Source organism: Bombina bombina, chromosome 2, assembly GCF_027579735.1.
Source record: "Bombina bombina isolate aBomBom1 chromosome 2, aBomBom1.pri, whole genome shotgun sequence".
Lineage (NCBI taxonomy): Eukaryota > Metazoa > Chordata > Amphibia > Anura > Bombinatoridae > Bombina > Bombina bombina.
Window position 1 is genome coordinate 496,300,096 of NC_069500.1, and position 22,927 is coordinate 496,323,022.

Consider the following 22,927-nt stretch of genomic DNA (forward strand, 5'->3'; position numbering starts at 1 on the left):
TGTGTATTGTCGTGCACACTAGCGCTGTGTATGTTCGCGCACACTACGGCTGTGTATTGTCGTGCACACTAGCGCTGTGTATTGTCTTGCTCACTAGCGCTGTGTATTGTCTTGCTCACTAGCGCTGTGTATTGTCATGCACACTAGCGCTGTGTATTGTCGTGCACACTAGCGCTGTGTATTGTCGTGCACACTAGCGCTGTGTATTGTCATGCACACTAGCTCTGTGTATTGTCATGCACACTAGCGCTGTGTATTGTCATGCACACTAGCGCTGTGTATTGTCGTGCACACTAGCGCTGTGCATTGTCGTGTACACTAGCGCTGTGTATTGTCGTGTACACTAGCGCTGTGTATTGTCGTGCACACTAGCGCTGTGTATTGTCGTGCACACTAGCGCTGTGTATTGTCGTGCACACTAGCGCTGTGTATTGTCGTGCACACTAGCGCTGTGTATTGTCGTGCACACTAGCGCTGTGTATTGTCGTGCACACTAGCGCTGTGTATTGTCGTGCACACTAGCGCTGTGTATTGTCGTGCACACTAGCGCTGTGTATTGTCGTGCACACTAGCGCTGTGTATTGTCGTGCACACTAGCGCTGTGTATTGTCGTGCTCACTAGCGCTGTGTATGGTCGTGCACACTAGCGCTGTGTATTGTCGTGCACACTAGCGCTGTGTATTGTCGTGCACACTAGCGCTGTGTATTGTCGTGCACACTAGCGCTGTGTATTGTCGTGCACACTAGCGCTGTGTATTGTCGTGCTCACTAGCGCTGTTTATGGTCGTGCACACTAGCGCTGTGTATTGTCGTGCACACTAGCGCTGTGTATTGTCGTGCACACTCGCCCCTCACCAACTTTCTGAGAATTTGCATGATTACTACCTCGTGATGTCAATTAAACATGTATAATCCATTTACTAGCCCCTAACAGCTGTTTGACTCACCCGCTGGCCTCTCACACATTCATGGTGTACATATGGCTTGTTTCCCCCAAGATTCTCCGGGAGTTCTTCAGTCTCAACAAACTGGGGTAACTCTGACTCTAACACAACCAACACCTACATCACAAAATGCATTCAGAAGTGAGATTAGCCTATTCTGTAACTTAAATAATAATCACAAACCTAGAGAAAGATTTGTTAATGATCTAAACCAGGGTTTTCCAATTCTAGTCTACTGGACCCAATGGCATATCTTATTTTCTGGATTGTCGCAATACAGTATAGACAATATAGGGCTAGATTACAAGTGGAGAGCTTATTTAAATTTGTCCATTTGGCTGGTTATTGCTACCGTGAGCTTGCGGTAGCAATTAGTGCTTATAAAATTAACCAGAGATTAGATCGCTGATTAGAGATTAGATCAAAAGTTGCACAAAAACAAAATGTATGTATGTAGTTACAAAACACATAATAACCCATTGGGATCAATATAATACCATTCACAGTTTTATATGATAATTGACGTGGCAACACCTAATTAATAATTTGGATGTATCATTACAGATATACACATCTTGAATATGGGTTGATTCTATAGCTGAATGACTATAGCTCTATTGGTGGTCAGTGTGATCCAAAGGTGGACTACTGACAGTACATATCAATTATTATATCAGTAACTGCTGATTTTATATTTACGTGTAGCAGAATGCACAGGCATACTACTAATGATATATTGTAAATATTGAGTATGATATAATTAGGCCTGAGCACCTGACAGAGATGGGTCACCTACTAGCGCAATGCGCTGGACTAACACTATTAGAAAATAGCGATGTTTGAAACAGGGTTTTACGTGGTTATATACCGGGTATCTAGTAACAAGAAATATATTAATCATAATAGAATTGACATACAAGTATATCGGTCAATCCTAGCGATGTGTGTGTTAGATCAACTGGATTGCTAACCAAACATGGGCAGCTGTTTATTGTGTGCTTGTCTTTGAAGGCATGATTAGCATTGCAATGTGCTTGATTAGGACTGCTGTGTGTTTATTTATGTATTTATTTAACAATGGTTTGTACTGTGATACAAAAGACTTGAGATTCAGTTCTGACTATATAAGCACATGAGTGACTGATGGGCTATTAATTGACTATTGTGAAATATTCCTGTGACTTGTTTAATACAGTATGATGGGTTACTTTAGTATACAACAGATTGTTCGTTATCAAGTAACTGTATATACTTCAGATTACGATAGTACCTGTTTAACTGATTCTGGTTATTGCCTAATATGACTTTGCTTGGCTGAATTGAATTGTTCATTATAACGATTAATTGCTGAATAATTGTGTATTGAGTATTGCATGGAGAAATGTTATTATGTGCTTAACTTTGAATGTGCATTTACACTTTGCTTTTTCATGCGCAGTAGCGTTAACGGGACGTCAGTCCTGCACACATGAGTTGCATTAGCTGCACGGTGTGGGGTATATATAGGAGGGTAAGTTTGATTATAAATATATGTTTTTTTATGGTCTGAGGAAGGGGCTAAAGACCCCGAAACGTCACAATAAAGAAACTGTGGATCTTAATACCAGGAGAGTGCCTGATTTCTTTTGGATTTACATGTTATTGTTCAAGAGTACCCTGGAAACTGCATGATTGTTTGGAGAGTGCTGGTCTGTATTTTGATTTTATATATATATATATATATATATATATATATATATATATATATATATATATATATATATATATATATATATATATTTACAGACATATAAACACATAAATACATATGTAAACATATATAGACAAGTATAAAAGTGCATTGGAGCCATTTGCAGTTAAGTAGATGAAAACATGTTAGAGCATATTTATGCAATATTCATTTAAAATAAAGGTTTTAAATATGTATTTAGTGTAAATATTTGACATTCCAATGTTCTGCACATAGCAGAATATGTTCTTTGTATATCTAAATAGATATTCCTATATATATCTGTACATATCTATACCTATATATAATCATCTATCTATCTATCTATCTATCTATCTATCTATCTATCTATCTATCTATCTATCTATCTATCTATCTATATTACACATACAAAAAACATCAGATATATGTATATGTATTGTGAAGAATGCTGGAATGTGAAATATTCATATTTTCATGTTGGGTTAGCGAAAATGAGAATATGCCATCGCCTTTGTGTGAGAGTGGGGTGTTAGGATTTTTTCCCACTTTTTTTTTCTCAATTGACTTCTATGGGGGAATATGTGAACGTGCACACGATATTCTAACTTCAGCTTTATGCACTTGTCGGGTTAGCCCAAGAGCAAAAACAGTTTACTTTCAACTCGTAATATGAGCGCAACCCGACAAGCACAAAAAGCTTACTTCTAGCACAATTAATGCTTGAGCTGAAGCTTTAATTTGCACTCCACTTGTAATCTGGCCCAATATGTTAACTCTGAAGTTGGCAAATGAAAAGCACACAATTTTCAGAGTTAAATTATAGGAAGGGGACAAAACAAATTATATATACATAATAGAGCAAAATTAAAGTATTTAAGATTTCTTTAATATAGATTGTCTCACCTGTGCATAGAGAAGGTCTTGTGGGACAGCACCAGCATTCTCCGAATTACAGAGAAATAGAATGCAGTGTAAACAATGTTTTAGCGAATCCTAGGAAAACACAAATATAAGAATAAAAAAAACTTTGTGACGTAACGCTACGGTTTTAGTATAGGATTAATAAGTGATGCCAACAGTATCTAGAAAGCAGTATAATAGAAAGCACATTTGTTGGAGGATATCATTTTTGTTTAAATGACCCTTGAAAACAATATGGTTACCCCCACCCCCCATCAAGGGGTTATTCAAGCATGAAACTGCAAGTAATTGGCAAATATGTGTGATGTACTTTTTCTTTCCTTAGATATGGAGAGTCCACAATGTCATTCCAATTCCTAGTAGGATATTCACTCCTGGCCAGCAGGAGGAGGCAAAGAGCACCCCAGCAGAGCTGTTAAGTGTCACTTCCTTTACCCATAACCCCCAGTCATTCTCTTTTCCTCTGTCAATGGAGGATGTGAAGTTGGTGTCTGAAGATATTTATTCCTGTAATGGGTACTTTTCCCTGCAAGCAAGGATTGGGGTTTAGCTGTGTCCACGTCAATCTCTTGAGTAAAAGTAGTGGTGGCTTTTAAGCAGTTAGAAAGTGGTGAGGTGGTCCTTGCTTTGTTTTCTGACATAATTTCAACCCTAGTTATAGAAAGCCAGAGTTGGATACTCTGTTCTTTCTTTTTTCTACAGGTCTCAAACTGGCCAATTTCTTTATCGCTGATGCTGACATGCAAGTCATTAGACTGGGAGCCAAGATGTCTGACTTCACTGTCCTAGTCCGCAGGGCTCTGTGGCTAAAATCTTGATCAGCTGATGTTACCTGAAAGTCCAAGCTCCTGTCGCTACCTTATAAGGGTAAGACCCTGTTTGGTCCTGGTCTGGCGGAGATCATTTCTGAAGTTACGAGTGGAAAGGGGTCCTTTCTACCACAAGACAAGAAGAATAGACCTAAGGGACGTCAAAATTCTAATTTTTGCTGCTTTTAGTAACTTCAAAGGTCAAAAGTCTTCCTCTCCCTCCTCCAAACCAGAGCAGTCCAACTCCTCTTGGAGATCCAATCAGACTTGGAATAAGGGTAAGCAATCAAAGAAGCCTTCATCTGAGACTAAATCAGCATGAAGGGTCTGCCCCTGGTCCGGATTGGATCAAGTGGGGGGCAGACTTTCCTTGTTTCGACAAGCTTGAATATGTGATGTCCCAGACCCTTGGGCTGTGGACATAGCATCTCAGGGTTACAAAATAGAGTTCAAGACTCATCCGCCCAGGGGCAGATCCCTCCTATCAAGATTACCTGCAGATCAGGTAAAAAGAGAGGAATTCTTAAGCTGCGCTCAGGACCTTTCCTCCCTGGGAGTGATTGTTCCAGTCCCAGTAAGGGAACAGGGTCTAGGATTCTATTCAAATCTGTTTGTGGTTCCCAAAAAAGAGGGAATTTATCGACCCATTTTAGACCTAAAGTGTCCAAACAAATTTCTCAGGGTACCGTCTTTCAAAATAAAAAACATTTGTTCCATTCTTCCTTTGGTCCAAGATGGTCAGTTCATGATGACCATAGACCTTCATGTTCCCATCCACAGGGATCATCACCAGTTCCTGAGATTTTCTTTTCTAGACAAGCACTTTCAATTTGTTGCTCTTCTGTTTGGCCTTGCCACAGCTCACAGAATTTTCACAAAGGTTCTGGGGGCTCTCTTGGCAGTTGTCAGGTCTCAGGGAATTGCAGTGGCGCCTTACCTGGATGACCTATTGGTTCAGGCGTCATCTTTTCAACTAGCAAACTCTCATACAGAGATCTTGTCTTTTCTACGTTCCCACGGATGGAAACTGAATCTGGAGAAGAGTTCCCTTGTTCCAACTACAAGGGTGTGTTTCTTAGGGACCATCATAGATTCCCAATGAAGATTTTTCTGACGGAGGTCAGAAAATCCAAATTTCTCTCATCTTGCCTCTCTCTCCAGTCTACTGTTCGGCCATCCATGGCTCAATGCATGGAGGCAATTGGTCTGATGGTCGCTTCCATGGACATCATTCCCTTTGCTTGATTCCATTTGAGAGCTCTACAATTATGCATGCTCAGACAATGGAACAGAGACCATTCGGATCTGTCTCAGAAGATAGATCTGGACCAGTTGATAAGAGACTCTCTCTTGTGGTGGACTTCTCAGGATCATCTGTCTCAGGGCACATGCTTCCGGAGACCCTCTTGGGTGATTGTGGCCACGGACGCCAGCCTGCTAGGCTAGGGAGCAGTCTGGGACTTGTTAAAGGCTCAGGGCCTATGGATTTGGGAGGAGTCTTCTGTCCCCATAAACATCTTGGTGTTGAGAGCGATCTTCAATGTCCTGATGGCTTGGCCTCAGATGTCCTTAGCCCGGTTTATAAGATTCTAGTCGGACAACATCACCTCAGTGGCTTACATCAACCACCAGGGTGGAACTCAGAGTTCCTTGGCCATGAAGGAGGTGTCTCAGATTATTCAGTGGGAAGCTCAAGATTGTCTTCTATCTGCCATCCACATTCCAGGAGTGGACAACTGGGAGGCGGATTTTCTGAGCAGACAGACCTTTCATCCCGGGGAGTGGGCTCTCCATCCGGAGGTGTTTTCCAGGTTAACCCTAAAGTGGGGGGTGCCGGAGTTAAATCTGATGGCGTCTTGTCAGAACACCAAGCTTCCAAGGTATAGTTCAAGGTCAAGAGATCCTCAGGCTGCCCTGATAGATGCTCTGGCGGTTCCTTGGAAATTCAGTCTAGCATACCATAGTTTCCCCCGTTTGTTCTCCTTCCACGAGTCATTGCTCGTATCAAACATGAGAGAGCATCTGTAATTCTGATAGCTCCTGCATGGCCTCGCAGGATCTGGTTTGCAGACTTGGTGAAGATGTCTTCTCTTCCAACTTGTAGGCTTCCTCTGAGGAAGGACCTTCTAACTCAGGTTCATTTCCTCCATCCAGATCTAGTTTCTCTGAAGCTGACTCCTTGGAGAGTTAACGCTTAGTTTTGGCTAAGCGAGGATTTTCTGATTCAGTTATTGATACCATGCTTCAAGCTCGCAAGCTGGTTACTCGCAAAATTTACTATGAGGTATGGCGCAAATACCTTTATTGGTGTGAATCGAAAGGCTTCTCTTGGAGCAGGGTCAGGATTCCTAGAATTTTGTATTTTCTCCAGGAAGGTCTGGAGAAGGGTTTGTCAGTCAGTTCTCTGAAGGGTCAGATTTCTGCACTGTCTATTCTTTTACACAAACGTCTGGCAGATGTGCCAGATGTTCAATCCTTTTTGTCAGGTCTTGGTCAGAATCAGGCCTGTGTTTAAACCTGTTGCTCCTCTTTGCAGCCTTAACCTAGTTCTTAGAGTTTTACAGCAGGCTCCGTTTGAGCCAATTCATTCTGTAGATATTAAGTTGTTGGAAAGTTTTGTTCCTTATTGCTATTTCCTCTGCTTGCAGAGTTTATGAACTCTCGGCTCTGCAGTGTGATTTGCCTTACCTTATTTTTCATGCGAATGAGGTGGTCTTTCGTACTAAATTGGGGTTTCTCCCTAAGGTGGTTTTGGATCGAAACATTAATCAGGAAATTGTTGTTCCTTCCTTTTGTCCTAATCCTGCTTCTCATAAGGAACGTCTTTTGCATAACTTAGATGTTGTGCGTGCTCTAAAATTTTACATACAGGCTACTAAAGATTTTCATCAGTCTTCTGCCCTGTTTGTTTGTTTCTCAGGAAAGCGTAAGGGTCAGAAGGCCACTTCTACTTCTCTTTCCCTCTGGTTGAGAAGTAGGATTTGTTTTGCTTATGAGACTGTTGGACAGCAGCCTCCTGAGAGGGCTGTCTCATCTTCTTGGGCTTTCAAAAATGCCTGTCTTGTTCTCCCTCCCTGTTCATTCCATGTCCTCTAGCTTGGGTATTGGTTCCCACTAGTAACTGGAATGACATTGTGGACTCTCCATGTCTTAGGAAAGAAAGCAAAATTTAAGCTTACCTGATAAATTTATTTATTTCCGGGCCGAATGACTGGGGGTTATGGGAAGTGACACTTAACAGCTCTGCTGGGGTGCTCTTTGCCTCCTCCTGCTGGCCAGGAGTGAATATCCCACTAGTAATTGGAATGACGTCTTGGACTCTCCATGTCCGGAAAGAAAGAAATGTTTTAGGTAAGCATAAATTTTGTTTTTATTGGCTCACCATACTATATGCAGCAGGAAAGGCTATACAAAGACAGGCCAGAAGGACACGTTATGCAGGTAGAGAGGAGCAGGGGACACTATGCTGGTACAAACTAGCAGTACAGACCTTGCATGAAAAGGCCATTAGGTTACAATATGGAGGGAGAGAGCAGCAGGACACGTTATAAAGATGCAGGCTAGCAGGACACAGTGTGTAGGTAGAGAGCAGCAGGACAAGTTATAAAGATGCAGGCTAGCAGGACACAATATGTAGGTAGAGAGCAGCAGGACAAGTTATAAAGATGCAAGCTAGCAGGACAAAGTATGATGGTAGAGAGCAGCAGGACACGTTATAAACATGCAGGCTAGCAGGACACAGTATGTAGGTAGTGAGCAGCAGGACAAGTTATAAAGATGCAGGCTAGCAGGACACAGTATGTAGGTAGAGAGAAGCAGGACAAGTTATAAAGATGCAGGCTAGCAGGACACAGTATGTAGGTAGAGAGCAGCAGGACAAGTTATAAAGATGCATTCTAGCAGGACACTTTATGTAGGTAGAAAACAGCAGGACACATTATAAAGATGCAGGCTAGCAGCACACAGTATGTAGGTAGAGAGAAGCCGGACACATTATAAAGATGCATTCTAGCAGGACACTTTATGTAGGTAGAAAACAGCAGGACACGTTATAAAGATGCAGGATGGACACAGTATGTAGGTAGAGAGAAGCAGGGCAGTATGTAAGTAGAGAGAAGCTGGACACGTTATAAACATGCAGGCTAGCAGGGCACAGTATTTAGGTAGAGAGCAGCAGAACACGTTATAAAGATGCAGGCTAGCAGGACACAGTATGTAGGTAGAGAGCAGCAGGGCAGTATGTAAGTAGATAGCAGCAGGACAAGTTATAAAGATGCAGGCTAGCAGAGCACAGTATGTAAGTAGAGAGCAGCAGGACAAGTTATAAAGATGCAGGCTAGCAAAGCACAGTATGTAGGTAGAGAGCAGCAGGACAATTTATAAAGATGCAGGCTAGCAGGATACAGTATGTAAGTAGAGAGCAGCAGGGCACCTTATAAAGATGCAGGCTAGCAGGATACAGTATGTAAGTAGAGAGCAGCAGGACACGCTATAAAGATGCAGGCTAGCAGGACACAGTATTTAGGTTTTGAGAAGCAGGACATTAAAGTAGGTAGAGAACAACAACAAATTATACCTCAAAATGTGCTGTTTATTGCAAAAAAAAGCAAAACTATGTTGTTAAAGGATAGTGTTCTCTGAAACTTAGGGGTACTGGGCATAGGTAGCCATAACTCAGCCCCCTCTGCAATCTAGAGGGCATGAGATCCTTTATTTGCAAGAATACAATTTCAAATAGAGGATTGCATGGTTCTCTCTCAATAACTTCATTTTTAAAGGTTCAGGTTTCTAACACCAAGGGCCCGATTCTTAAAACTTTGCCGGGCTATGTGAGGCTCACTAGAAAGGGAAACTTTACTGGGGAGAGAAGAGCTAGCAGGGGGGCACTGTAAAAATTAAATCCTACAGTCAATACAAATGAGATTACTCTGCTTTCAGTGTATTGTGTCTTCCAATCACCTCTATTTTGTATGCACGTTTTTCTATTAGGGTAATATGAGTTTTTTTTGTGTATTTTGACACTATCTGACACCTTTTAGTTTGTGAGAAAAAAAAGTGAGAACATGAACATGTTTACAGAATACAATAGACAAGAACAATTAGAAAAGAAGAGAAATTTTAGCTACACTCATGGAACTCCCTTGTTCAGCCACTAGCAGAGGCGGGTAAACTAAAATCAAATACCCCTTTATGAGATATACTGTTCTCAAGATAAAAACTGCCTTTATAGAATTAGAACAGGGACTTCATAGTACTAGAGACATTTCTTATAGAATCTCACAAGCCCAGATAGTTTAACAATCCCTAAGTATGAAGTAATAAATGTCAGTGGGCATTAAAATTTAAATCTCACTTGTAATTAGATTCATCATTGCAAAATAAGAAAATAATTTCTGTTAAAAGATGGGTCATGGTGTATTCAGTATGAACATGCATCATTAAATCCCAGGTGAAGAGAATAATATATGAGTAAGGGATAACATAAAGTCGTTGTGTGACTGGATAACTAACTATATTCTTGCATTTACTTGCTTTCATTCATTCACTGATTCATTCATTCCTTCATTCATTTATGAACTAGACAGCCACTTAGATGCATGATTATTTAACTACATTTTAAGTTTGATTTAAAAACAGTATAAATAATTGTAGTTGTATTTCTACATTAAGATTTTTTTGCCCCGCCTCTAAATAAAATAACACAAAATAAAAATGGTCACCATAAAGGTCTGACTGAATTCCCAACCTGACTGTCTCCCATTCTTCCTGTTACAATTTAGAATTTGCCTCTATTTTGAACTGTGCATCACTTATAGCACCTTCTTAGCCTTGTACCTGATTGTCCTTTAGTAGCTGCATGTAACACTCTTGGTGCTGGCTGCAGTTTCTTATATCCATGATGAGGGTCATGCCTAGTTCCCGCAGCTCAGGCCTAAGAAAGCAACAGATTGGGTACAGTGTCATGTATGTTCTTCATTATCACTTGATACCACACAGAACCTGACTGTAGTAGGTGTGCCCAGACCTCAACTCATATACCCAAAGCAAGCTTAGGCAAAAGGCAGCTACCATATAGCTTTGTAAATAATCCTCTCATCTGTCAATCAATACATTCTCTTCACTAATAACCCATAAACCACCACTTATTTCTTACTTACTTCTCCACTACACCATAATAGCCACATGCCCCCCCCCCCTTCCCCTGACCTGGCTTAGTTGCACAGCTTCCCAATTTAAAAGCCCATTTTCAAACTCTTTGCCTAACAAAGCACCTTTATTTTTTTCATATACTTTTGCTATATTTAAATGGATTAGAATAACAATGAAGTGAAAGAGAACTGTAACAATTCTATTATTGTGTTATGCAGTGTTTATAAGTATTGCATATGTTTTTTATTTGTCATTATTAGTAACTGTTAAATGCCAGATCTCAAGGGATATGTGGGACTTTTTGTTTTTAAGGGTATGTAATATTTTATCATGAGGACAATGCTGGATTAACTTGCAAATACTGAGGTTGATCACATTCCTTAAGAACAATTTATCTAATGTCATTTTTCTACAAAACTCACCATTAAAGGGACATGACACCCAACATTTTCCTTTCAGAATTCTGATAGAACTTGACATTTTAAACAACTTTTCAATTTACTTCTATTTAATTTTCTTTATTCACCTGGTCTCCTTTGTTGAAAAGTATACCTAGCTAAGCTCAGAAGCAGCAGTGCACTATTGGTGGCTCCATATAGAATCTATTTATTATTGGCTCACCCACTGTTTCAAAACAGCTCAAAGTAGTGCCATGTTACTCATTCAACAAAGAATACCAAGAGAAAGAAGCAAAATTGATAATAGAAGTAAATTGGAAATGTATTTAAAATTGTTTGCTCTATTATCTGGATCATGAAAGAAAACCTTTTGTGTTTCATGTCTCTGTCTATAATCATTTCTAAAGGATTGTGATCAACCCTACTATTAGCTTAATCAGTAATATATATATATATATATATATATATATATATATATATATATATATATATATATATATCTTGCTTAACAAGTGTTGTCAGATGAAATTAAATTATAGTAAATTAAAATTTAACAAATTGAATTCATCTACTTGTTACAAAGTTATTATGTTTTTTTTTTATTTGTTTTTGACTATCATGTGATTGGATGGATAAAAAACATTTCAGGAAATTGTTCTAATGTGTTACAATTCTCCTAAAAATGAGGAAAATGGCAACCCCAGGTGATCGTTTCGTCTTTCAGTTGGCCTTGTCAGTTAGGTGCAGCCATGTCCTTCTAGGCACATTAAACACATAGTTAAAGTCAGCTCCAGAGCAGCAATCCACTACTCTGACCTAAATGAACACATTTGGTGAGCCATGCTCTTGAGCTTATCTCAATATGCTTTTCAACAAAACATGCCAAGAGAATGGAGTAAATTTATAATAGAAGTAAATTGTCAAGTCACTTAAAAAGACTTGATCTATCTGGATCAATAGGGCTTAATCTTTCCTTTCATGTCCCTTTAACTGTCTCAGAGGTGGAAGTCAACTTGATCCAAATAGCAATTGTGTATATATTTTTTTCTTCCACAAGTGTGCACAGTTACTTAACTGTAAATCATCTCAGTTATCTGCTGCACATAAGCTGTTTGGGATGTCATGCAGTCACCAGCAAAGACACCAACATCAAGGCCCCCAATCATCCACCAATTTGTGGAATATTCCCATACCGCCTAACATTTCTGGTTAATACACTACTGTTGAGCTCCTGTCTGAACTAGGGTTGCCAGGTGTCCTGTATTCAACTGGACAATTCCAGTATTTTAGCAGGCTGTCCAGTAAAATCTTAACATAAAATACTGGACACTTAAATGTCCATTTTTTTTTAAAGCCCATGGATTTTGGAGAAATAGAAAAGGCGTCCTATGCCTCAATGCATGACAAATATGAAACAGAAAGAGATGAGTGACAGTCAAAGGGGTCAAATCACTACTGTTTATTTGTGGTGCCATTGGCTGACAAGGGCTAAAAAGACTACTCAATTGTGAGTGGTTAGATCAATAGTGGTGGTTTTTTGGGGGGGGGAATTGTGTGACCACAGCTATCACGTGCCCAGTCACCTAGAGGTAGTCCAGTATTTTTGTAGTGGACAGATGGCAACCCTAGTCTGAGTTGGACTTGGACTTGTGATTGGTGGCTACGCTAGTGATTTGCTCATAAGTCTCTGAACTTTGCCACTCTGGAGCTGACTTTATGTGTTTAACCCCTTTGTGTAGTCAAGAAAATGATGTAAAGCATTAGATCTGTTTTATGTCTCTTTAAAGGGACAATCTAGACCAATGATTCTCAACCCAAGTGACCTCAAGGCCTGATTAATTTTAGCCAGATGTCTCCAGGGCCCGGTAGTTATAATATATATATATATACTCCTCTCACTCCCCTCATCCCCCCTATTGGTGTCAGTGGGGTAAGAAAATATATACTTTTATTGGTGTCAGTGGGATGGCATGAGTTACCTAGACTGTCCCTTTAATGTGACTCTGTACTAAAAATGTTCTCTATTCCATGTAAAAGAGTATTCTGAAATGTGTTAGTGTTTTTTTTGGTGACTGTCCCTACGATGAATTAATCAACTTCTGTTAGAGTTGGCCCTGTCAGTCAGTGACCAATAGACACCTGGGTATTAGTTTTAAACAAATATTCAATTTCTGTTATTTTCACTTTAAATTTAGAAAGCTTTTACTGTAATCAAGAAAAATATTTTAACATGGTTATCTGACACTCTTACATATGCTGCATATTAAATTTACCAGATTGGTGTTTAGGTGACAGGCAAGATCTTGCATGGGGGGTTAAATCTGCCAGCGTAAAACCTGACAATCTTGACATTTAATAAGTTAAAAACTTTTTTAACCTATTTATATTAGAACATTTCTTAAAAACACAATGCTTGTACTATATAGCTCAACATGCTTTACAATATGATTTATCTTTAAAAACCCTGAATTTCTTTCTTTTTTCACTTGTTTTCTAATCATGCATTTTGCATAGTTTTCTTCTTAAACGGAAAGAGTCCACAGCTGCATTCATTTCTTTTGGGAAATAAGAAACTGGCCACTAGGAGGAGGCAAAGACACCCCAGCCAAAGGCTTAAATACTCTCACTCCCCTCATCCCCCCAGTCATTCTTTGCCTTTCGTCCCAGGAGGTTGGCAGAGAAGTGTCAGAATTAAAATTTTTAGTTTTTTGTCTCTTATGGAGGGTAGTACTCTTCGGCATGGGACAGGAGTTTTAAGTAGTCCTGTCAGTCTCTCAGTGAGGGCTTGGATGAAAGTTAGAGTCCGGAGATGCAGGGAGAGTCTTTCTGCGAAACCATCCCGACTCATGTTAACAGTACCTCAAGCAATCGGCGTTGTCAGACTTCACTCCGCTGCCTGCTTTTTTCTCTCAAGTCCATGGCGGAGGCGATGCTACTATCCGTCAAAAAGACTGTGTTCCTATTCCACGGCGTTGATTCTGGTTTCATTTTACTTTATTTCTCAATGTATTGTAATGTGAATGTTTTCCGGATAGGCTACCACCTTGCGGGTCTATCTTATCACAACGGTCTCAGTGAGTCTCTTTTAGTATCTTGGAATCAAGGGTTAATATCTCCTGAGGTTGGTTATTGAATGGGGGGGTTTATAATCATGTTTGTTATGTGATTCAACCTGCTTATGCGCGATGTTTATGGGCACGTGGTTTGGAACATTGAGGTCTTTGGAAGTGACGCAGCCTTTTGGTTGGGCGCGCTTTTTTTGGACTGTACCTTTCACTTTATGTCGGGCGTGGTTCCGTTCCGTTTTTCATTTCCGCATTCCCGACCGTGTGGCAAAGGAAATGTTCTAGTCCGCAGGGGTCTGGTCATAGGAGGTGGTGAGTGCCCCAGCCATTGTGGGTGTCAGGTGCCATTTTTGTTTTACTACTTTAGTCCATATTTATATATCCTCTACCAGTTATGGAGGATTCTGATGCTGAGACTGTGCATATTTCTGATTCAGTTACGTAGGATTCTGATACTGAGACTATTTTGATTTCAGATTCTGTTTCCAGACTGTGTTCTGTGTCTGGACTGGCCTCGTTGACACATGTCAACCAGTTTTGTTCCGTATGCCATTTTAGAGCGCCTTGTTCCTCGGGCTTGGGGAATCAAGGGATAGCTGAGCCATCTGCCTCTGGGGGTCCTGTCCTCAGAGAGGCGAGTTCCCTACCAATTCATACTTCTACACATGCGGGTAACCGAGTTTCCGATTCCTCCATGCAGGGTGGCGTGTCCCCCTGGAGGTTGCAGCACGTTTTCACTTCCATATAATGTTGGCGTCTGCAAAGTCTAGACGTTTATTTGAGAATGTGCTCGTGCCCTATTGTCCTGGGCCTTCTGCCTTGGGGAGGGCCTCTACAGTTCTCCGTGGGTGTAACTGTCCCTGAGTGTTGTACCTTTCGTTACAGGATTGTGCGACTTTGCGTATTGCTCAGACATGTTTTTCAGTTATTGAATGACCCTATCGTTACCAGATACAGGGATTTTCAGTCTGCTCAGTAATCTCCTGATTGTCATTTGAATGAGATCTTTCCCAGTTTTTTGGAAGATAGGGCTCCGTTTAGCTGGTCATGCGGGTAGGCCTGTGTCTTTTTGGGCGATAACCTCCGGGTTGCCTTATATTTTATTTGTATCCGATGGGATGTCTTTTATTTGCTTTTGTTTCCTTCTGGAACCTTCTAGGATCGATACTCTTTGTTCTTCTTCAGAAGTTGTTTTGGACACTTTAGTTCTATGTTAAAATGTCAGTTTTTTTCCCCTATGAGGGAGAATATAACAGCTTACCAGTTAGGACCCTAAGTGCAGGCTGATCCTGTTGAGTTTGTTCGGTCTTGCGGCTGTTCAGACATGTGGCGCTGTTCTACTTGGCTGGTACAGTAGAACGGCAGAGTGCTCAGGTTTTCATTGGGTTTTCATTTTCAACTAAGCATTTGAGAGGACCTGTGGGTCCGTAAGGCAGGATGGATTCTTTCAGTCCTTATAGCCTTCAGTCATAGGTGACCGGGTCAGGGGAGTTTTTCTGCTGCATCATTCCAACATCTGATATCATCAGAACCATGTGTTTTTCTCCCCCATGCAGGGGAGGGTTGGAGGGCTTAGTGTCCCGTTTCCGCAGTTTGAGCGGTTTTGCCTTCGGTTTCAGGGGTCTGGATTGCCCTTGTGGGCCTGATCCAACAGCTTGTATCAGATTAGGCTGTCTATCATACGGAGGGTTTTAAGTTTGAAACCTGTTGCAGCTCTTGGCACCTTGCAGGTGTGCGCATCCCCTTTAATAGTGTATCTAGATACTGTTCTTTCTCTTGACGTGTACTATCTGTTTGAGTGATGCTCTTACTCTTGACGTGTACTGTCTGTTTGAGTGGAGACCTTTGGGTCTCCTTCCATTGTCCCGGGTGAGTTGGATCTGTCTTTCCGGGTGATGGTTGGTCTTTGTGGGGACTTTGTTTAGCTTGGGGTTTCCCGAAGCTGGGAAGGTTTAGCGCCTTTTTTCTTCCCTGTGTCCTCTGCTGGTGTGGAGGTGATGGGGAGACTAGCCCTGATAGAGGGTTTTTTTTTACCTCAAGGTACAGTATCCCTTATGTTGTCCTGAGGCCTTAAGAAGTCTCTTCATAAGACTTCTAGCCTTGCTCCTTGGAGCGTTGGACTTTGGATAGGGGTGGTTCCTTCCTTGGTCGGGGCTTTTGAGTTCTTCTCACTATCCGGATTCTCTGGGTATGCATTCATATCCCTTGTATCTTGTTTTTTGGCCAGTTGCGGTGTTTAGTTCTAGGGTAAGGTTGCCTGAACTATTAGGTGCCCGGACCTGTTTTTCTGCTGAGTCTTCTGGTTGCTGAGGCTTCGCTTGGCCTTTTTCCTGACCCATTCTTGGGTTGTTTTGGAATCTTGGATCTCAGGGCTGGTCGGGGTGTTCCACGGTAGGGGGAACTTGGGCTATGTCCTTCCTCCATCTACCTGGCCTGGTCGTGGTTGGCCAGGTTTTCAGAGTATTTATTACTCTTTGCAACAGAATAGCCCATGTCATCTAGTGGTTAGCTGTGTGGCTTGCACCTCAAGGGTTATTGGTTCATACCCAGATGCGGGAGCTGGATGTCCAATTTCTGGTGCACCTTAGCGTTGCATTCCCCTGGTCAGCTTGCCAGTGTACCCGTGGATTCCCTGCTCTGCAGGGGAATGGGTTGGCTGTGCCGCTGCTTGGCAAGCTACTTGAAGGGGAGGTCCTTTTCTAGGACATTTGTGTTTGGGACAGTTGTTGCCCTTCCGGCCTTATCCCTTTTCTTTTGGGGATATTCTCCTCCCTATGGAGATGGAGTCCTTTCTTGGGGCTTCTCCTGGATGGGAGGTAGAAAGGTGGGATTGGTTCTCCCTGGGGTCTTGCTGGCTCCAAGTCAGACTTGTTGGGCCTTTATTTTGATAGATCCTTAGGTCTATGTTTTCAGAGTCGGGTTGTACTTGTACTCTGTGGGGATGGCTGTGCTATCCTTACGCTCGTTCCTGTACCAGTTTCGGGATTCTTCTGATCCCCTATTTTGGATCCCTGGGGCTGGGTTGGTCCAGCTGGGTATGGGTCTACAGGTCTGGATGGCCGAGCGGTCTAAGGCGCTGCGTTCAGGTAACAGTCTCCTCTGGATGTGTGAGCTTTGTTGAGTCTATCCGTTAGCTCAGTCTGATAGGCTATAGAATTTCCTTTCAACTTGCTCCATCAATTTCAGAAGAGGGTCTACTCTTCCTTCGGGTTCTAAAGGATATACTCTTCTTCTCTGGGGCCTCAATTGAGGTTTTGTGTTCCCCTTTTTAGGGACCTGTAAAGGCCCTGCGGTTTTGTTTGCCTGGACTGTGCCCTCTGTTTTGGGGTTGTTTTTGCGGTCTGTTCCTTGCTTGACTGCTTCTTCTTCCCCGCAAGTGCCCTCTGTCTTTCTGATATGGACTCTGTGTTCTCAAACTTGGGGTTTTTCGCCTGGGTCTATTACACGTTTTTCGTGGTTGAATACTTTGGTATTCTATGTTCAGACGCTGGGAGGACTTTGCCTCTTCAGTTGCATTCAGTGCTTGCAGGATGTTGAAGAGAAGTCTGTTCTGTCTTTGTGCCAGGTCTTATCCCGGGTTTCGCTTGGTATAGGTGTGGCTTCCTTTTCCTGTTTGGGTTTCTGTGAGCTGGGCTCACTCTTGGAAATGTTCTTTTTTGTATTAGGGGACCTTTCGGTTTCCTCGGTTCCCCTTTGCTTTGTTCCATTGGGGGTTTCGGCTGGTGTCCCCTTCACTAGTGGGGGGTGAGTGGTGGGGGACCGTCTGTTTGGGCAACGGTGTCTCCTGGAGGACTGTTGGCTCAGTCGAGTCTGTTTTGCAGTGTCTAGTTTGGCTTCTGGACTAGCTGCGAGTCAGTATTCTTGGGGCTTTTCCTTTAAATTTTTTATCAGCTTCGGACGAATCGGGGTTTTTTATTGGGTAGAGGTTCAGGCCTGGTGTCCTCAGTATGGGATGCCTATTGTATCCTAACGTCTTGACAATCAGTGTCCTCTATAGCTTGGGTATTGTTTTCCCAAAAGTAATGAATGCAGCTGTGGACTCTTTCCATTTTAGAAGAAAAACATAAATTATGCTTACCTGATAATTTCCTTTTCTTCTGATGGAAAGAGTCCACAGCTCCCCACTCATAATTTTATGTGGGGCGTCCTTATTATTCTTCTGGCACCTTTCACCTGATATTTCTTCTACTGTTCCTTGTTCCTTGGCAGAATGACTGGGGGATGAGGGGAGTGGGAGGAGTATTTAAGCCTTTGGCTGGGGTGTCTTTGCTTCCTCCTGGTGGCCAGGTTCTTATTTGCCAAAAGTAATGAATGCAGCTGTGGACTCTTTCTATCAGAAGAAAAGGAAATGATCAGGTAAGCATAATTTATGGGATTTTTTTTATTATGGTTGTTATACCTGAGAAGGGAGTGTAGATACAAGAGAAGTGTCTTAAAGTCACTTTGGCAAGGTGCTGCTGATACTTTCTCTGGACTTATAAGCAGCAGGGCTCTCTTATCTTTGTCTTGGCCTCCTGCAAAATAAAGTTGAATTAAAAGAAATAAAAGTATATTCATTCAAACAACATGCATTTAGGAGAGAGAATCTTACCTGTTAAAGAAAATAGACCTGATTCCAGTAAATCCCAGTTAACATCTCCAATCAAGCATTTCATATCAGCAATGGCTGACCCCTGCAACAAAGCACTCTGGGCGAATGTCTCATCTGGTTCTGTGTTTATTTTCAGAATGGATGGCTCATCTGATTGGTTAGTGGGAGTAGTTGAAGGAGAATTTTCTAAATCTAAATAGTGAATGTAGTGTTAGGTCAGTATTAGTGATTACAATAAAGTGTTTTCTCAACTAAAGTTAAAAGAGATATTTATAATTTAACATTTCTGTCGTACCCAGTTTTGAGTTTTCAATCTTTTCATTCCAGTCTCTTTTTTCTTCCTCTTCCTCTTTAGATTTCATGATAGAGTGTGGCTCCTCCGGTTGGATATCATTTTTAGCCTGTTCTGTTTCATTTTTAGCCTGTTCTGTTTTAAGGACTATTTTCCTTGCCTCAGCCCTTAAAGGTCCTCTGCCTCTCTTATTTCTCTTTTTCCGTCTCCCTCTCCCTGTCCTCTGGGGTGTCTCAGTAATCTGACTCCAGGTAGGAGGCTTTTCTTTATCTGAGCGAATGCTTATCCCATCACCTAATGTATTATTGTTGTCCGTAGTGAGATCTTCAATGCTTTCTTGTACCTTTTCAGTCTCTTGACCATCAGCCCATGATCTGTCTCTCCTGGTCACTGAAGCCTCCCGAGAATGAGAAGTCTCCAAAACTGTATCACCTCTATTTTCTGTCAAGATCTGTTTGGTACTGTCTACTTCATAGCCCTCATTGCTGTCACTTACTAAGTCTCTTTGATTAACATAGATAGGATCAGTTTGACTCGGTCTTGTTGGATTGTATGGATCATCACCAGAAAGCTCTCTTTTACTTTCTTCTTCTATTTTATCAATAAACACATTTTCTTTTTCTGATGCAATACTTACATTGATAAAGCATCCTTCAAGCCTACTTGATAAACTCTCATCTTCCTGAACACTGTCTTTGAGCAAAGAGCCATCAAATTCCCAGTTCTCCTCCTTCTGTTCCTCTTTGGAAACCCATGCCTGCCTTTCAGGTAACACCCAAACATCATTGGATACATCATTCTCACTGTATCTCTGAAGTATATCAAGTCCTTTCCTCCATTCTATGAGAACATTATTCTCAGTGGAAGAATTTGTAGTATCAATATCCCAATAATTTGTCTCCTCTCCTTTGGACCTACACTGGTCATTTGCTGCCCCAGTACAAGATCTTTCCTCCCAGGTTTCCAGTTCCCTCCCTTTCAAAGTGCTCAGCGACCCTACTTTTGCAGGTCTTTTTTGGTGAAGCCAAGCCTGGTGTCCCTTTTTTTTACCTTTTCTACTTGGAGCTGTTTTTGCTCTACATACCCATGTATCCTTGTAAACGTCTGTGTTTCCCCCAGCACATTTCCGTGGTGGACTCAGCTCCACGTATTCCCCTTCTAGGCTATCATAAGGGGTAGAAAATGAACCTACTATGGGTGAGATAGCGCCTCCTTGCCAAACCTGTATGTCTCCTTGATCATTTGGCAACAAGAGTTGAACATTGATTTTGGGCTCCACCAGTTCTCCACTGGCTATGCCTCCATCTCCAGGGCTCCGACTCTCCAGCGGAGGCATGAGGGGACAAGGTGGACATCTCCTGCCAACTATAAATCCATCTTTATGGATGAAACGTGGATATATAATCTCAGACCAGGCCAATCGAATGAATTTTTCCTCAACTGCTGCAAGACAATTTTCTAGCCGTATTGAGCTGCGGTCTTTATTGATACTATTGAGCCATTCTGCAGTGAACAAGAATGAATGAGAGGTTTCGGGAACCACAATTTCTTGCACCCCACTTCCATCCTGAGAAAGACACTTAAGCACCAGTCGGGGGGAACACTCCAGATATGGAACTACCTGCAAATAGAAGTCCCCAGGTTTTAGGAAGTGCCAGGGAAGGGAGGAGAGCTGGATAAGGATCTTCTCACCAAGACAGAGCGGCCAACCCTCATGAAAAAAGAGGAACCCACTGTATTGAGACTGCAAAGAAAAAACATGTAAAGTTTTAGTCTAAGAGAAGAGAGTGATTGAATAAAAAGAAATATGTAACCATATAAATCCAGTTTACCTTTGGTTATAAATTATTAATATATGTTCTGCTTCAATATACTGTATAAATAACTATGTGGAGCAATAGAATGACATGTTGATATATCAAGATTTGTTAATATATAATAAAAATAGGACCCAAGACAAAAACAGCCAAAAGCAACCTGATAAACCTTTGTTACCAATAGCCTACACATCCATATATTCATTAATTCATTCATTCTCAGGTCTTGTTCATGTCCAAAGATTCATACTATATCCTTGTCATGTATCGGCAGTCTATTCTATGTATCAATCACACTTACCATAAAGAAGTAGTTTCACAAATTATTTATGCTACCCTACAACATAGATTTGTGACAAGAATACTCCTCTTTTTGTGAAAATGCTTTCTTCACAAACTTTAATGGTTTCTAAGTAGGCTGACCATATTGCCGCTTTAAAAAGGGACACATATGAAAAATACATATGTCAGGGTTCTTATACAAAACATTTCTTTAAACAGCCCTGACATATGTATTTTTCATGTGTCCCTTTTTAAAGCGGCAATATTGTCACCTTATTTCTAAGGTTATTTGACGAAGCATAATGGAAAAAATGCTTTTTGTCTATTGAATATTTTATAATTTTTATGTCAAATTTTAACTTTTAAGAGTATTATGTGTACTCCAAAATGGTCTCAACAGAAGTACTTTATACCTTGAACAGTGCATATATATATATATATATATATATATATATATATATATATATATATATATATATATATATATATATATATATATATACATACTTTATGTATGTATATATATATATATATATATATATATATATATATATATATATATATATATATATATATATATTTGTTAATAGGCAGTCCTGCCTTGCGTACATTAGTTTTACTGCTATTTCTGCTATAGGCACATATTGCCATAAATTCAAACATCTTGAAAATACAAGGCTTAAGCATATACATTTTATGTGATACATAGCTACAGCACATAACTTTGCAAACTAAATAAACCTATAATGATTATAAAAAAAGGTTAAAGAGCAACGTACTGTTAAAACTAGTATAATATCTAACAATCTTTGCTGTCAGCTGGACATCGAGGAAGGCAAAAAACTCCCAATTACATTTTTTTTCTAAATTAAACGGACACAAAAAGCCCAAAAAATATTTCATGATTCAGATAGAGCATACAATTTTAAAAATATTTCACTTTACTTCTATCATCTAATTTGCTTTGTTCTCTTGGTAAACCTTATTTAAAATAATACCTAGATAGGCTCAGCAGCTGGGAGCTAGCTGCTGATTGGTGGCTTTACATATATACCTGTTATCATTGGCTTACAGATGTGACTAGCTAGCTATCAGTCGTGCATTGTTGCTCCTTCAATAAAGGATACCAAGAAAATGAAGCTAGCTATCAGTAGTGCATTGCTGCTCCTTCAATAAAGGATGCCAAGAAAATGAAGCAAAATTAATAATAGAAGTAAATTGTAAAAGTTGTTTAACACTGTTTGTGGTATTTGAATCATGAAAGAAAAATGTTGTGTTTCACATCCCTTTAATTTTATAAAATGCCAGCCTATGCCAAAAAAAACCCCCAAAAAACAAAGTCTGTGTCTTAAACATCTGGAATCTAAAATAAAGTTGTCAAAATCACACAGCGCAGGATAATCAAACTTAACGGGAGAAACTTTACCAGTTTAGCAGTCTGTAGTATAAATTAACTCCCCAGGAATAGAGGTTGATAATGAAAATCTCTACCATAAAGTTGCTAAAAATATGCAATAAACAAAGCAACTGCAGCAAGGCTTGAAGCAAAATAATCAGATGGCTGAGATATATAGAAAATATAAATATCACAAATTTACAGCTAAAGTAAAAATGAAAAAGCCCACAAAATAAGAAGAGCTATTTATCAAATAATATCCACCTTGCAATAATGTGTAAGGTCCCACTAGCAGTTACATACTGAACAAATGGCTCCTTGATAATCATAACGCTGTGGCTTAAAGAAGTGCAGGAAAATGCTCCATGAGAAAGGTAACTGCACAGACCTGCAAAATACACAGGAACATTCTCCAGAAGCTGTTCCTCACAAACAGCATCTTCATGGGGAGAAAGATTCTATAGCATAGTAGAGCTTTCAGCTAAAATCACACGCGTGCAATCAGACAAGACCCCAACATCGTCGTCACACGTGATATTACGGAACATGGC

General features: G+C 40.6%; 1 protein-coding gene across 1 annotated transcript in view; it reads right to left on the reverse strand.

The window, feature by feature from the left end:
• ARHGEF40 (Rho guanine nucleotide exchange factor 40) overlaps nucleotides 1–22,927 on the reverse strand; it is a 139,761-nt gene that overhangs the window by 83,675 nt on the left and 33,159 nt on the right. The window contains exons 3-8 of the mRNA XM_053702226.1: nucleotides 18,885–20,625; nucleotides 18,590–18,781; nucleotides 18,398–18,512; nucleotides 10,221–10,317; nucleotides 3,559–3,648; nucleotides 948–1,061 (exon numbers count right to left, since the gene is read on the reverse strand). Coding sequence (XP_053558201.1) covers nucleotides 948–1,061; nucleotides 3,559–3,648; nucleotides 10,221–10,317; nucleotides 18,398–18,512; nucleotides 18,590–18,781; nucleotides 18,885–20,625 — 2,349 coding nt within the window. The remainder of the gene's footprint in view (nucleotides 1–947; nucleotides 1,062–3,558; nucleotides 3,649–10,220; nucleotides 10,318–18,397; nucleotides 18,513–18,589; nucleotides 18,782–18,884; nucleotides 20,626–22,927) is intronic.